At 40.3% G+C, this 14,529-nt stretch overlaps 1 protein-coding gene across 1 annotated transcript; it reads left to right on the plus strand.

Moving 5' to 3' along the window:
- The first annotated feature begins 2,430 nt into the window (after positions 1 to 2,430).
- Positions 2,431 to 14,013, plus strand: TFB2M (transcription factor B2, mitochondrial). Its single transcript, XM_072141194.1, has 9 exons — positions 2,431 to 2,848; positions 3,083 to 3,480; positions 4,400 to 4,488; positions 6,183 to 6,336; positions 8,297 to 8,445; positions 8,869 to 8,958; positions 10,919 to 10,981; positions 12,711 to 12,862; positions 13,096 to 14,013. Exons 2-9 carry the CDS (start codon positions 3,129 to 3,131, stop codon positions 13,280 to 13,282), a joined length of 1,236 nt encoding a protein of 411 aa, XP_071997295.1. The 5' UTR covers positions 2,431 to 2,848; positions 3,083 to 3,128; the 3' UTR covers positions 13,283 to 14,013.
- The last annotated feature ends 516 nt before the right edge of the window (positions 14,014 to 14,529 follow it).

Genomic DNA, 14,529 nt, shown 5'->3' on the forward strand with positions numbered 1-14,529 from the left:
CTGGAAAAAATTCCAGAAAGGGGGTTACTTTCAACATTTACATTTTTATGGGTGGGAAATGGTGAAAAAGAGCCAACCTGGAAATGTATACTTTTGTTTTTTGTTACAGCATTCATATCGCAGGATAATTTATTTTATATTTTGATAGATCAGGTTTTTAGAGACACAGCGATACCTGTCATGTTCATAATTTTAAACTATTTTTTTCTTTTATTTTAGACCACCTAGGGTGCTTGAATTTATTTTACCTTGAATAGTCAGTTCTTAGTTACTTTAGTGTTAAAATAAAAATCCTCTCTCTGCTGTGAGATCTGTGCACCACTAGAGAGAACAGGAAACACAGAGACATCACTGCATTACGTCTCCTGCTTCTAGCAGTTCAGTATAGTGGCCAAGAGCAAGAGACATGGTATAATGATGCCACCATGCCTCCTTCTTTAGTGAAGAGAGGTATGGGGTTTTTTTTCTTGTTACAGTTACACAATGAGTGTGAGGGCATTACTGGCAAAGGGTCATAATTTGTGTGGGGTTGTTACTTGCTTGGGGTCATTACTAGTGTGGATCTGGTGTGAAGCATTATAAGGTGGGGGTCATAGTGTGGGGGGATAAGTTAGGGCCAAATTGAAGGGTTATTAAAGGGGAACTCTCGTGTATAGTATTTATGTCAGGCTTTATTGAGGGGTTTTTATTAGGTGGCTGGCACATTGATGTGTAGCGATATTTATTGTGTTTTCTGAAGCAGTTTATGATCAGGATGGGGGGGGGGGGGTATATAGAGGAATTGGCACATGCATTGGGGCCTGTGCCCTGGATCTTTTATGACCCTAGCAATGCCCCTTTTATGACCCTAGCAATGCCCCTGGTAACTTTAAACTAGGTAGAAATCGGGCATCAAATTTTGCAGAGCATTTTATTCATTATGAAAGTGTCATTTTTTGCCTACATGAATGTATTTTCCAAAAAAATTCTAAAATTTCTAAATCACACTTCCATTTTGTTTTAACCCATGTGAAACACTTAAAGGGTTAATAGGTTTAATAGAGGTTGTTTTACATACGTTGAGGGGTAAAGTTTCTATAGTGGGGTAATTTATGGGGTTTTATTATTATTTAGGGCTTTCAAAATCAAGTTGTCCCTCAAAATGTGAGTTTTGGCAATTTTCCTGAAAATTTGAAAAATCGCACCTAAAGTTCTAAGCCTCATAACATCCTAGAAAAAGCATCCTAGAAAAAGCCAGTGGCTCATTGTAATGTAAGACCTGCAAAAACGCCATATATTGCAATACTGTAGTATTGCAGTATATGGTAGGAGCGATCTGATCATCTAGGGTTAATGTACCCTAGATGGTCTAAAAAATAGTGAAAAAAAAAAGAAAAAAAAAAGTTTAAAAAAGAAAAAAAGTTAATAAAATATTAAAAGTTCAAATCACCCCCCTTTCCCTAGAACGGATATAAAACATAACAAACAGTAAAAATCACAGACACATTAGGTATCGCCGCGTCCCAAAATGCCCGATCTATCAAAATATAAAAACGGTTACAGCCGGCGGTGACCTCCGAGGCGGCAAATGGCGCCCAAATGTCCGAAATGCAACTTTTAAACCTTTTTACATAACATAAAAAATGAAATAAAAAATGATCAAAATGTCACACAGACCTCAAAATGGTAGCAATGAAAACGTCGCCTCATTTCACAAAAAATTACCCCTCACACATTTCCGTGCGCCAAAGTATGAAAAAGTTATTGAAGATGGCAAAAAATTTTTTTTCTTTTTAGTACACATTCGTTTAATTTTTAAAAATGTATTAAAACACAATAAAACCTATATAAATTTGGTATCACCGCGATCGCACCGAACCAAAGAATAAAGTAGGCGTGTTATTTGGAGCGAAGAGTGAAAGTCGTAAAAACTGAGCCCACAAGAACGTGACGTGCGGTTTTTTTTCAATTTTTCCACATTTGGAATTTTTTTTCAGCTTCGCAGTACACGGCATGTTAAAATAAATAACATTACGGGAAAGTAAAATTTGTTACGCACAAAATAAGCCCTCACACAGGTCTGTACACGTAAAAATGAAAAAGTTATGGATTTTTGAAGTTGGAGAGCGAGAAATTAGCCGAAAAACCCTCCGTCCTTAAGGGGTTAAAAGGGATCAGAATACTTAGATAAAATATTGGTGTTCCATGATACTTGGAGTTCTGGCAAGGAATAGGTGCCCTACAATCCCAGGTGAAGGGGCACAGTGCATGGGGGGGTAGATGGAGCACCAATCACAGCTCAGCTTTCATTTTCCCACAGCTGTTTATTGGTTTCCGACCTGTGATTGGTTTCCATTGGCAACTACAACAGTTTATCCTCAGACACTTCAGATAAATCTATAGACATAAAAAAGCGGATAGCACACGGACCCATTCCATGTGCATGAGGACAATCTGCAGCGGTCATTCGTTTCTGTTCTGGCTGCATATGAGAGCCCGGTGCAGTAGGGCTCTGGCACATACCACTGCTCTGTTACCTACAGCTCTGCTGCACAGAACCCCTGGTTCCGATGTGTTGTGGTTCTGCCTGCGCTCACACCGGACACTATGCTACAGTTCAGACTCTGGTCTGTATTAACAGCGTTAGGTAATGTATAGAAAACGTGCAGCCAGTCCCCAGGGCCGCTGTGTGATGTGTACGTCCGCCCCGTGTTACAGCAGCGCACGCTCTCCGCCCCGGAAGGGGAAGCTCCGGCCTGTCTCCCGTCTGCTCCCCGTCTACCATGCTGTTGTCCGCGGCTGCTGCGACAAGGTCACACGTGTGGTCGCTGGGTGACCTCCTGGCTGTACGAGCCTCCATGGACACCAGGTGAGAGGGGCTGCCCCATGTCTGCTATACAGGGAGAGGGCTGAGGATGACACATGGGGGGCTTTATGTGTCTCTGGGGTTTTATAACATGTAAACATCCCAGGCACAGCATATACATTACTTACACTGTATTATTTATTGCAGTCAGGTTGTAGCTACATAAACTTTATGTATTTGGATATGTGGCTCACCTGTTTTATGTATATATCACGAATGGGCTTTTTCTCTTTACAGACAGTGAACAATACTTTGCTTGTGAGACAACATACAGATTGATGCCATGTCTTCCATCTGGGCTGCTCGGATAGGGCTATCAATCCTCCACTATGGACCTCCGCCTGGTGCATCTTGGTGTATATGTTCAAGACAGGCTCACAATGCAACTTTGCCAGTGTTTAATGGCACCTTACACCAAGGCCCTTCTTCCAGGACATCCGCTGCCACACAACAGAAACAGAAGCCTCACAGGTTAAAGAGGGTGAAGGATGACAACTCAGCACTGACCATTGCAGAATCGTGCCGACACTTTAGAAGGTTCGTTACACATCCTGGTCTTATAGAAGCAGTCCTCAGAAGCCTTGCACCTTGGGGATCCAGCAGAACGGCGCCCGTCATAATGGAGTGTAACCCAGGTACCCACTTGGCTTTCCATATTGCATATATTCCATATTCAGATTCATGAAAATGTCTAAAATATATATATTTAGTTTTATGCCCTAAGCAACAAAGTATATCATGCAATTAAGAATCGGTGCTGTGTGTAATTTTTGGAATATAGTTATTTTACACAGAAATGTCTTTTCAACTCCATATTCTGTACGGTATTTATCTGGCACCCTGCTCCTTCTGATGCTGTATAAAAGCAAGTTTACATGTTGTTTTGACGTACATTCTTTCATTGCTGCTAAGTACATCTTCATATGTTACTGAAAAATATGTTTATTTTGGCTTCTGATGACAGGTGAAGTGTCAAGGTATTTTTTTTTTTTTTTTTGTAGTTGAGTCTAATTTTGGAAGTTTTTCTTGGAACTTTTTTGTAATGCTGAACCCTGATTGTTTGTATTGTTTCAGTTCTATTTCAAAAAAGCATATCTAAGGTTACAAGAACAGGGAAAGTTGTTCATATTTGGCTTTAGATTATCTTGTGATCTCCCTGTCATAACAATCTAATTTTTTTTTATGTTGTTTAGGACTTGAGCTACTTCCCATAGCAGACAGTCTGCTGTGGGTGGTTGTCTCTATGGCTGTTGTATGTGGCTGACATGACTCTGCATTGCACAGGTTACATCTCCAGAAATGACATGCTGCACATTGTAATCCACAATGCAAGGCTCTTTGTCCTGCAGGTTATTTTTCTGCAGCGAGTGAATGACATTTGAGCACTAACACTTTCCAAAGCTTATATCCCTAAATCTGGAGAGTTGTTTACAGCCAAATATTCAGCTGTTTACCAATATTTTCTGAAATGGCGACTGGAGTTTGTCAATAACAGTCGCCATAATTACTGTGTAGTAAATATGAGTTATGTTTTTTTTCTTTTGTTTATGAAAGGTCCTGGATTTCTCACCCAGGCATTGCTGGATGCTGGCCATAAAGTGTTTGCCTTGGAAACAAACTCAGATTTTCTACCATTTCTCAAGGTAATTAAAACGTTTGTCACAAATTACCCTATATACTTGAGCATAAGCCGAGACCCCTAATTTTACCATCAAAAACTGGGAAAACCTATTGACTCGAGTATAAGCCGAGGGTGGGAAATGCATTGGTCACAGACCCCCCCCCCCCTCCCCAGTATGTAGCCAGCCAGCCAGCCCCCAGTAGTATACAGTCCAGCCCAGCATTAAAAACTAAAAAACTTATATACTCACCCTCCGGTGGCCCCGACGTGCAGCGCTGCTCTCCCGATGTCCGCGCCCGTCTTCTTTCTTCTCTAACTTCGTGCTGGGCGCCGCCATTGTTCTTCCCCGGACGGCAGGGGCATAGTATGACGCGCCGCTGCTGACGTCATACTAGGCCCCGCCTGGGAGAAAGACATTGCGGCGCCCAGAACGAAGTTAGAGAAGAAAGAAGACGGGCGCGGAAGCCAGAAGAGGACCCGCGCGGACAACGGGGGAGCAGCGCTGCACGTCGGGGCCACCGGAGGGTGAGTATATAAGTTTATTATTTTTTAAATATATATATATATATATTGACTCGTGTATAAGCCGAGGGGACATTTTTCAGCACATTTTTTGTGCTGAAAAACTCTGCTTATACACAAGTATATACGGTAACAGTGGTGCCCTCCAACTTGCCCTGCTATTAGATTTGAGGGGCGGACCTGACTGTTCGATCCTTATTCATTTGTATCCAGTAGAACTCCATGCACAATTGATTTAAGCAAAGCATTTCATCAGAAACCAGCTGCGGCTTTGCCGCTGAAGGCGTAGCTCAACAATTGCATTACAAAAGTTGATTTCAACCTTCAAATTATTAAAGGCGAATTCCCATGAAGACAAGATTCTTAATAACAGTTAATTAGAAAATGTGTTATTTTGTTATCCTGAGTATATTTAACTAAGATTCTGCATATCAAATATAATTCCAACCTGTCTCTATCAGTCCTGGTGTACACAATTTTGGTTGTCCCTGGATCAGACCGTAAATCGTCTGACTATGGTCGGATTCTTCTCATGAATAGCTTCTTTTGGCTGCACTCTGCAGTGCTCTCCTGTGCCCTCCTGCCCCCCCCCCCCCCTTGCATTATAAGCTCAGACCAGGCACAGGCACTTCCTGCCAGCAAGCAGTGTGCAGGGACTTACTCTACCAGATACAGACAAGATAAGGTCTTTGTAGCAGAGTTGACTGTGTGGTATTGATTAGGAGCAGAGCTGTCAGTGTGTGTTATAGGTGAGTTATCAGAAATAAATCTGAGTAATATTGTAAAGTAAGGGGGTTAAAAATGAATTTTATAGTGTGAACATCAATGAGACTATCACTTATTTGCTTCAGATCAAAAATCTGCAATGGAAACGCCTTTTTTGACAATGTGTGTAATGTAGCAAATCTGCATGTAATACATCATATGCAGTTCCCATTTTGTGATGCACTCCTAATAGGAAGTCAGTTCCCAATCCTTGCCATTGGTTTTGCTTTTGTTGTGGGCCTTAATTAATATTTTTATTACAGTCCCAGATTCGGTGTACACAAGGTCTATCATACTCCTATGCCAATTCTATCATGTCTTTGTGATGCCAGAATATTTGTACATTACAACACTGATTGAAATGAAAATAAGCTACTAAACTTTAAAAAGAATGATATTTTTTCCCTTTTTTTTTTTTTTTTTTTTTAGACAATTGAAAGAAATGCAGATGGAAAACTTAAAGTGGTTCACTGTGACTTCTTCAGGATCGATCCTTGGTCTGAAGGACTTGTTCAGCCTCCTTCTATGTACTCCAGCACTCTTATGAAAACATTGGACATGAATGAGGTTTCATGGGCTTCAGGTTAGTTTTTATGTTTTAATGTTTTTTTCTGCATTTCTCCGACAATAACATCTTATTTAGGAACTGACATTGTAAATCACTTCAGAAGCCCCTATCTTTTTGGTTCTATAGCACCTAGAAGCATGCTTTTGGTGTCATATTAAAAATAATAATCTCAGCTTAGAACTGACATCAGGATTGTTGACTGTATCTCCAATTCTGTAGCTGACAGAACCACAAGGCTGATCCGATTTGATCTATGTCAGAGATTCTGGAGAAAAGGATATCCAGACAATGTTCTAAGGGGGGGTGTTTTAGCACACCTTACATAGCGATCAAAGTGAATTACTTATTAAACGAAAAGTACTGCTAAAAGAAGATAAAATAAGACTCATTACTACTTACAATAATGGCGCAGAGATTCTGGCCCACATTGTGATAGCTTAATTCCAGATTTAAGCAATGTGATTAGCAAGAAACCCACTGTTGCATACAGAAAGGGGCATTCATTATAAGATGGGCTAGTCCATAGCCAATTCAGGCTAGCCCCAAAGGATACAGTAGCAGAATCTCAGGCAGATACAGATATTGTGGTTGTGTGGTTTGCCCCTATATGCTAAGATGTAAATCATTCATTTCAAATGTTGCCGGCAAAACCTTTCCAATAAAACAGTTCATAAACTACAAATTGGAGGGAGTGATTTACAGGTTTGGAGTGTAAGATTGAATGTGTTGGCAAAAGCAGCATCGGAAGAGTTAATATGAGGGGTCAACCACAGGTATCAGTGGTGGGGGTTTGCTGTATTATGCAGCAAACCCCACTTCTGTATGAAGAGGACCCTGTAGTCTGCAGGAGTGTGGTGATTCCATTGATGGGGAGATCAATGGAGCTTCTAATTACTCCTTACATATTGTGATTCTGATACTTTTTTTGTATGTGGTGTATAGCATTTATTTATTTTTACCACATGTATATTTTATGAGGTAGAAATAATTGTTGCGTTTTAATTATTTCTTTACATCCTGCTATTTTGATCTGATTTGAAAAATGAGTTTGTTATATTTAATATGTTATAAAAACAAGTACTAGGTACTATAAAGCCCAAGATATGGCCAGCTCAAAAAATACTCCTCCTTCAGCCTCTCCGCATGATATATCGGAGACCCTCTCCAGATTTATTCCCATTCTTGCAGAACGCATAAAATGCTTTGAAATTGCAAGTATTTTAATTGTGATGGTCTATTACATAACCCTGTAGTCTGCAGGAGTGTGGCATACAACAAGTGATGGTCTCTTACCACATGTATAGCGCCTAACTCAAGGAGATCATCCTGGATATATATATAATTTTTTTTTTTTTTGCAGTGTTAGTGTAAACTTTTGAAGTATATGGCCATCCTAAGCCTTTAAGAGCAATAACTGGAGTTCATAGAGAAGTACTCCAAGCTGCAGACCTTATTTATAACATTGATCAGTTGTCATTATTAAACGTGCCCATTAAACCCAATTGCTTTTGTAAGGCCAATATATATGATGGACATATACAAAAAGAACTTGGGTATGGATTCCCGCTCTGTTACACCTGTAACAATGAAACGTTTGTTGACATGAAACCTGGATTATGCATTTCAGGAACGTACCATTACCATATACAGGGAAGCTCGCAGCTCACTCTGGCAGGGAAATTGCAGCATCACCACTTCTAGTCTTGGAGGAAGGAGGATCACTGTGTGTTAGTCCAGGTTTTATGTCAATAAACACTTTATTTTTACACCTTTTAACTTCACCTTGAGCATCGTGTCAATCCATATCTGAGCTTTTACTACCTGTCCATGGCACCTATCCATCCCAAATGGTTGGATACCAGTAGATGCTGCAGCTCTGCGACACCTTGGTGAACTAATCCTTTAACTATCACGTTGACTGTAATCTGTGGGGTGTTGTCATAGTAAACAGTTGGTTATAATTTTCTAATTTCAGATGTTCCTCTGAAAGTTTTTTTGATGCTTGACCATAAAAAAGAACGAATTTTACTTTGGCGGCAAATTTATTCTCTCTATGAGCGGCTTTCGGTTTATGTATACGGGAGAATAGAATTGAATGTATTCATGACAGAACAACAATATGAGGTATGTTGTATTTTTTAAGATTTTTACAGAATATTTCCTGAATCTTAGACAGGTGCTGCACATTCACCAAATGTTTCCTACATCAATAGTACAAGTGAATGTAATAAAGTTATTCTTCAGGCTTCTTTACCCTGTATCCTGCAAACTGCACCTATGGCAGATTCTGCATCTACAGTAGATTCTCTGCATGGACTTGCATGTTGTAAACCCGCTGCAGATTACTGTATCTTTTTGTAATGGAGATCACGAGTTGAGCTCTGATTGGTCCCCATCAGCAACTAGAATAGACACTCTTCATAAATCTACCCCAGTGACTTATCTGCGTATATGGATGCACATTGGATGAGGACTCTCCTGTTGCTTAGTACCATAGTTATTATTTTGTAGTACACTAAACTAATCTTCATATTATTTTTCTCTTAGAAACTGATTTCTAGACCTGGAGACTTTATAAAGTATCAGGCATTGAGTGTACTGTTTCAGGTTGCCTGTGATATAGAACTATTGCACAAGGTAAGTGATACTGCAATAACACAGCACTACTATGTTGGAAAAATATAACAATAATGTAAAATAAAAAGATGGATTTAACCATAAATAGGGCTGATGGTGTTTATGGTCCATGCAAAACATACATGTAATATACATTATTGACCCCTTGTGACAAACCAAAGTAATAGTAAGTCTGCACGTGGCAAGGGGTGTATGGAGAGGGATCACAGGCTGAGCCCACTCCATACAGATCAGGTATTTGCTGCATATTGCAGCAATTTTTTGATTTTTGAAAGATAAGTTAAAATAAAACCCAAAAGTTCAAATCACCAGCCCCCCTTTCCCTAGAACTGATATAAAAATAAACAATAAAGATCTTGGGTATCGCCGTGTCCTAAAAGTCCGGATCTATCAATATATCAAAACTGTTGTCTCCGGTGGTGAACCCTGTAATGGAAAATTGCACCCTGCAAGTCCGGAACACCACTTTGCTTGTCATTTTGCAATGCATAAAAATTTTAATAAACAGTGATCAAAAGGTTGTACAGTCCCACAAATGGTATTAATGTAAACGTCATCACGTCCTGCAAAAAAAATGACTCCTTACAGCTACATCGCCAAAGTATGAAAGTTATTAGTGTCCAAATATTGCAAAAAATGTTTTCGTACAAAAGCTTTTAATTTTTTTTAAAAAAAACTTACTGTATATACTCGAGTATATGTCTACCCGAGTAAAATCCAAGGCCCCTAATTTTGTCACAAGTAACTGGGGAAACGTATTGACTCGAGTATAAGCCAAGGATGGGAAATGCATCGGTCACAGCCTCCCCGAGTAATGAAATTCCCAGCAGCCTCCCCAGTAACTAAATGCCCTGCCGACATCCGTCCCCTATTGATATTGGGTGTAAAAAAAAAAAAAAACTACTATGCTCACCTTCCGGCGCTGCCCGATTCTCCCCGCCCCTCCTCATCCATTCAGCTCTTCATCTGTAACAAAGTGGGCAGAGGCGCGTCCATGTGCTCTGACCACTGGCGCACACTGTCGTCAGCAGTGGTGACACCGCCGTAGCATAGTGTGCCCGGTTTGTTACAGAAGAGGAGCCACCAAGGAGAGCATTGGGCAGCGCCGGAAGGTGAGAATGGGTTTTTTTTTTCCCCCCTCATACACTTGTGTGTAAGCCGAGGTGGAGTATTTCAGCACAGTTTTCGTGCTGAGAAACTCTGCTTATTCACGGGTATGAACGGTATGGCATCTCTGTAATCGCACCAACCCAAAAAATGATGGGGAGGTGTTCTTTGGAGCTTACAGCAAAAGCTGTAAAAACAGAGCCTACAAGTGTTTTTCCGTCAAGCTTACTGCATTGGGATTTTTTTTCCGCTTCTCCGCACACGGCATGGAAAATATAGAAAATACAATTTGTCACACAGAAAACAAGCCCTTATACAGCACCGTACACTGAAAAATAAAAATGCTATAGATTTTTAAAGGGAGTAAAAAATGGAAATGAAAAAGGGCATTGGACAGAATGAGTTAAAGAAATAGATTCTTCTGGGGGGTTTTTTTTCCCTTTTTGTCTTTCTTCTTTATTGAATCATTATCTGTAAATCGGAATTCTTTGTACACACTGAGATAGTGATTAGGAACTTGATAATGTTTCCAATTACTTAACTCTTAACAAAAAAGACCATGAGCAAAAGAAAAAACTCTCTAGTTATGGAAAGAGTTAATCATTAGGCTGCTTATGGCTTGAGGTGGAGGGAAAAATTGCTCACTACAGGAGAAAGGAGCAGAAAAAAGATGGAGAAGCTGTTTTCCATAATGAAGTACATTTATCAGAGAGCTAGACTATTGCAGTGTGCATAGTCTTCTCACTCAGGAGTATAGACTATGCTGTCCACAGGTGCCGTATGCTGCAGGAAGTGGCTAGTTTTTGTTTGTATTGAAAATACTAATTTCTTTTTTTATTCCTCTTATAACCAGGAACCTGTGTCCTCTTTTATGATACCTTCGAAATTTAGGAATTCTGCAGTAACCCAGACTGGGGTAAGTGATGCTTTAATGAGATTATGGCCAGCATAAAGTGTCACATGATGAAAGTAAGGTCTCATGCACACAAATGTATAATGTGGCCATATGCCAGCTAACACAAGGCTCTTTTACTTTCTGCATGCCCTGTGCTGTGGGAATGGCAAAAGCCTACACAACAACTGCAAGTCCTACACCTAGGTATTTTTGGCCAATTTTTAGTTCTCACTCGCCAATGTCAGACAAACCACAAACAAGGGAATTGTTTTCTCTTGTTTATGGCCAGCAAAATTAGGCCTTGGAAAACCCCTTCAACAAAGTTGGAGGCAGGTAGAGATGGCAAGCTCCCGCATTTGAAAAAAAGCAACAGAATATGGCTGAAGCACAAATAAATTTGCTCAATCTTTGCTTCATCCGAGTAACTCTGCTTGATTCACTAATTTCCCCATGCCTCATGCACATAACCGCATGTGCAATACGGGCTGCAACTGGAAAATGAGCATGACTTACATAATAATACATTACAACCTGTGCTGGCTGGGGGAACATACAGCTGGCCACGTCATATTTTCAGTCTTGTGCCTCTAGCATTAGGCCCCTTTCACACAAACACATTATTTTTTATTATTATTTTAAATTTTATTTTGTCATGTATTTCAGTTCCATTTTTAGCCATAATTCTGGGATGTATGACGCGTGTGAGTGAGCCATATCTGTATAAAATAGGGTGGGCTATGATGACACTAAGGATATGTGGGGCCCTGGGAATGCATGCGGTGGAGTTCAGCACTGTCTGTTAAGTTGACATTATAACATGTATACAATAATCTATTCCAAAATGTGATCTTTCTTGGACCAATCGGCTTAGTTGTCCAGCCTCTTGGCCCATAAAATGGGTTTCTCCTGCACAAGAGCTACTAGGCACCCCATCTGTATAAAAACCACATAACGCTCCTCACAGAACAAAGCACCAAAAAAATCTCTAGAGCTACTCTGCAGTACAAAACCTGTAAACATGTGGCACTGTATGCTGCACGTATTTTAGACGTTTTAACTTCTAGTTGGGAAACAGGGCGGAAATACAGGCAAAAATAGGACATACTCTATATTTTATGTCCTATATTTCCATCCATTTTGAAAACAGTGGACGGTATGGCCATTAAAATGGATGACGGCATTGCCTATTAAAGTGAATATGGCCGTATTTTAACTGTATAATTACGGTACTGCTTCAGAACAGCTAAAACAATAGATCTGTGTGTAAGGGGCCTGATCACGGCCATAATAGAGGGCTATGGCACTGGGTCAAGGTACAGTGATCACACATTGTCTCACCGCATCATGACCAAGCAGCTGCATCCCAAAGTATAGAGCATGTCCTATATTTTGCCTAAGTTTCTGGCCGCCCGTGCGGCTTCAAATTCTCACTCCCCTTCCCTTCTCCATCCGGTTGTGTGCTGCACCCAGGATCTGGTCCATGCGAGCACACAGCCATGTGAATGAGGCCTTTGAGGGTTAAAGTCAATCAAACTGTTTGATAGGAAGATGGAATCTGTCTCGCTGACTATTCTATATGCGCAGCTCTTCAGAACTCTTTACCATTTTAATGAGGGATCATCTCACTTCACAAGGGGTGAAAAAAAGTGTCTGTTTTCCTTCAATACCATTTATCCTAACTGTGCATGCTATGCCAGTAAAATTTGAGGATATCATTCTGTGAAGTCATCTTTCCTTCTTTTGTTTGAAGGTTTTACCCAATGAAGACTTGTGTTTAGTACGTATAACGCCAAGAAGAAACCTATTTTCAGAAAATTTTACACCTGCAGATGGGGCGATATTTGTTCACATGATAAAACAATTTCTGGCAAAACGCAAGTCAAAGCTGATTGAGAAGCTTGAGTAAGTTCAGATAAGTCTTTTATTTTTAACCTACAGATTTATGTTCATGATGAAATAATATGTTCCAGAATATAATATACCCCAGTCAAGAATTGACTGTAAACATGAAAGCCAAACAGTGGCCATCATAAATCTCTCTCCCAGAAAAGTGAACATTGCCTTTATGTGTTATTTTAGGTCATTTACGGTATTATGTTGTTATATTACATTAATTTCCTTTTTATTTCTCGTAGCAACCTGGCTCCTGGCAATGGAAAAAAATTGTTACAAAGTTTAGCATTGCCTATGGACATTGCAACTGGCTGCATCTATCCAGAGGAATATAAACTCCTTTTTGATCTCATGTCTCGCTCCGAGGAGTTCAATCGATGTTTTGTATTAGATGAAATCTGTGAGGATATAGCAGCTACAAGCTACTGATATGACCATTACAGCACCTCCAATATGAGCAAGTCATTCTCACATCTTTACTAGTATTTCATTGCAGAGATTCTATCAGTTTAATAGCCCATCGTCATACGGATTACTAGAAAACAATTCAACATCTCTTATTGTGGTCCTGGTGGTCAAATATCTAATAGCCAACCTAGTGGCTTTATCAGCGCTTGGGGTCAGCCTATAAGTCTATGCATATTCTCCAAGAGCAGCTTGCATATTGTCACATGTATTGGAGTATGTTATATCTACATTTATTTTCCCATAATGGAACCAGAAGCCACTTTACTTTGATGTATTGTGTACATTTCAAATCCAAATGATCTGGCTCACCATGGAGATGTGGTTCTGCTGGAGATCCACCACTTGGTGCTACAATGTAAGCATAACACGCCACATAACAGCCACAAGTGCAGCGTTATTTCTTTTTGACAGATATCGAATTCGATAAATAGGAGTTCTAAAATAATTCTCCTGTACAGTTCTCATTCTGTGATTTGTTGTGGCCAGCACTTGACGATTGCAGCCAGAGTTATCACATGCCGTACATAGGCAGTATGTAGCTTGGACTGTACACAGCGCATATACGGCCAAAAGTGTTTCTTCCGCTTAAGAGACTAGATGACAACTGCAATTTTCAGAGCCACCGTTTGTTTATGTATATTTGCAACTTGTAAAATAAATACATGACAATAAATTAAAAGATAAAGATGAAACCTACTTGCATCCTGTTATTTCTGACTTAATATTAAAGAGTAATGAAATCTTTGCTCTTTAAAGCAACAGAACCTGGAACTAGGGCTGGGAGAAAGCATTTTGGTAACCTAGTTTTGCAGCTTAACAATACTAAAAGACGGCCCTGTTTCGTCTTGGGCAGTTGGCTCATACATGGGGCTGTGGAATCCATGGGTGTGGAATGGGGATGTCTGCTGGCAAACACAATAAAACAAACACTTGCCCAGCTCCGAGTCCGATAAGGCCACTGGACTGGTTCACCTGTTGAAAATGCCATTAAAGTACATGCCCCACTTTAAGGCCCCTTCCACACTCGCGAGTGTGATGCGATGAACTTGCATCACATTCGCAACACGTGTTGCTCGGTTTGCACGGCCCTTCGGGCCATTCGATCCGAGCAGCACGCGTTGTGAGTGTGATGCGAGTTCATTGCATCACACTCGCGACTGTGGAAGGGGCCTAAGGGTTGGAGTGTCGCCCTGCACTCATCTTGGCTC

This window comes from Engystomops pustulosus, chromosome 3 (assembly GCF_040894005.1).
Source record: "Engystomops pustulosus chromosome 3, aEngPut4.maternal, whole genome shotgun sequence".
Taxonomy (NCBI): Eukaryota; Metazoa; Chordata; class Amphibia; order Anura; family Leptodactylidae; genus Engystomops; species Engystomops pustulosus.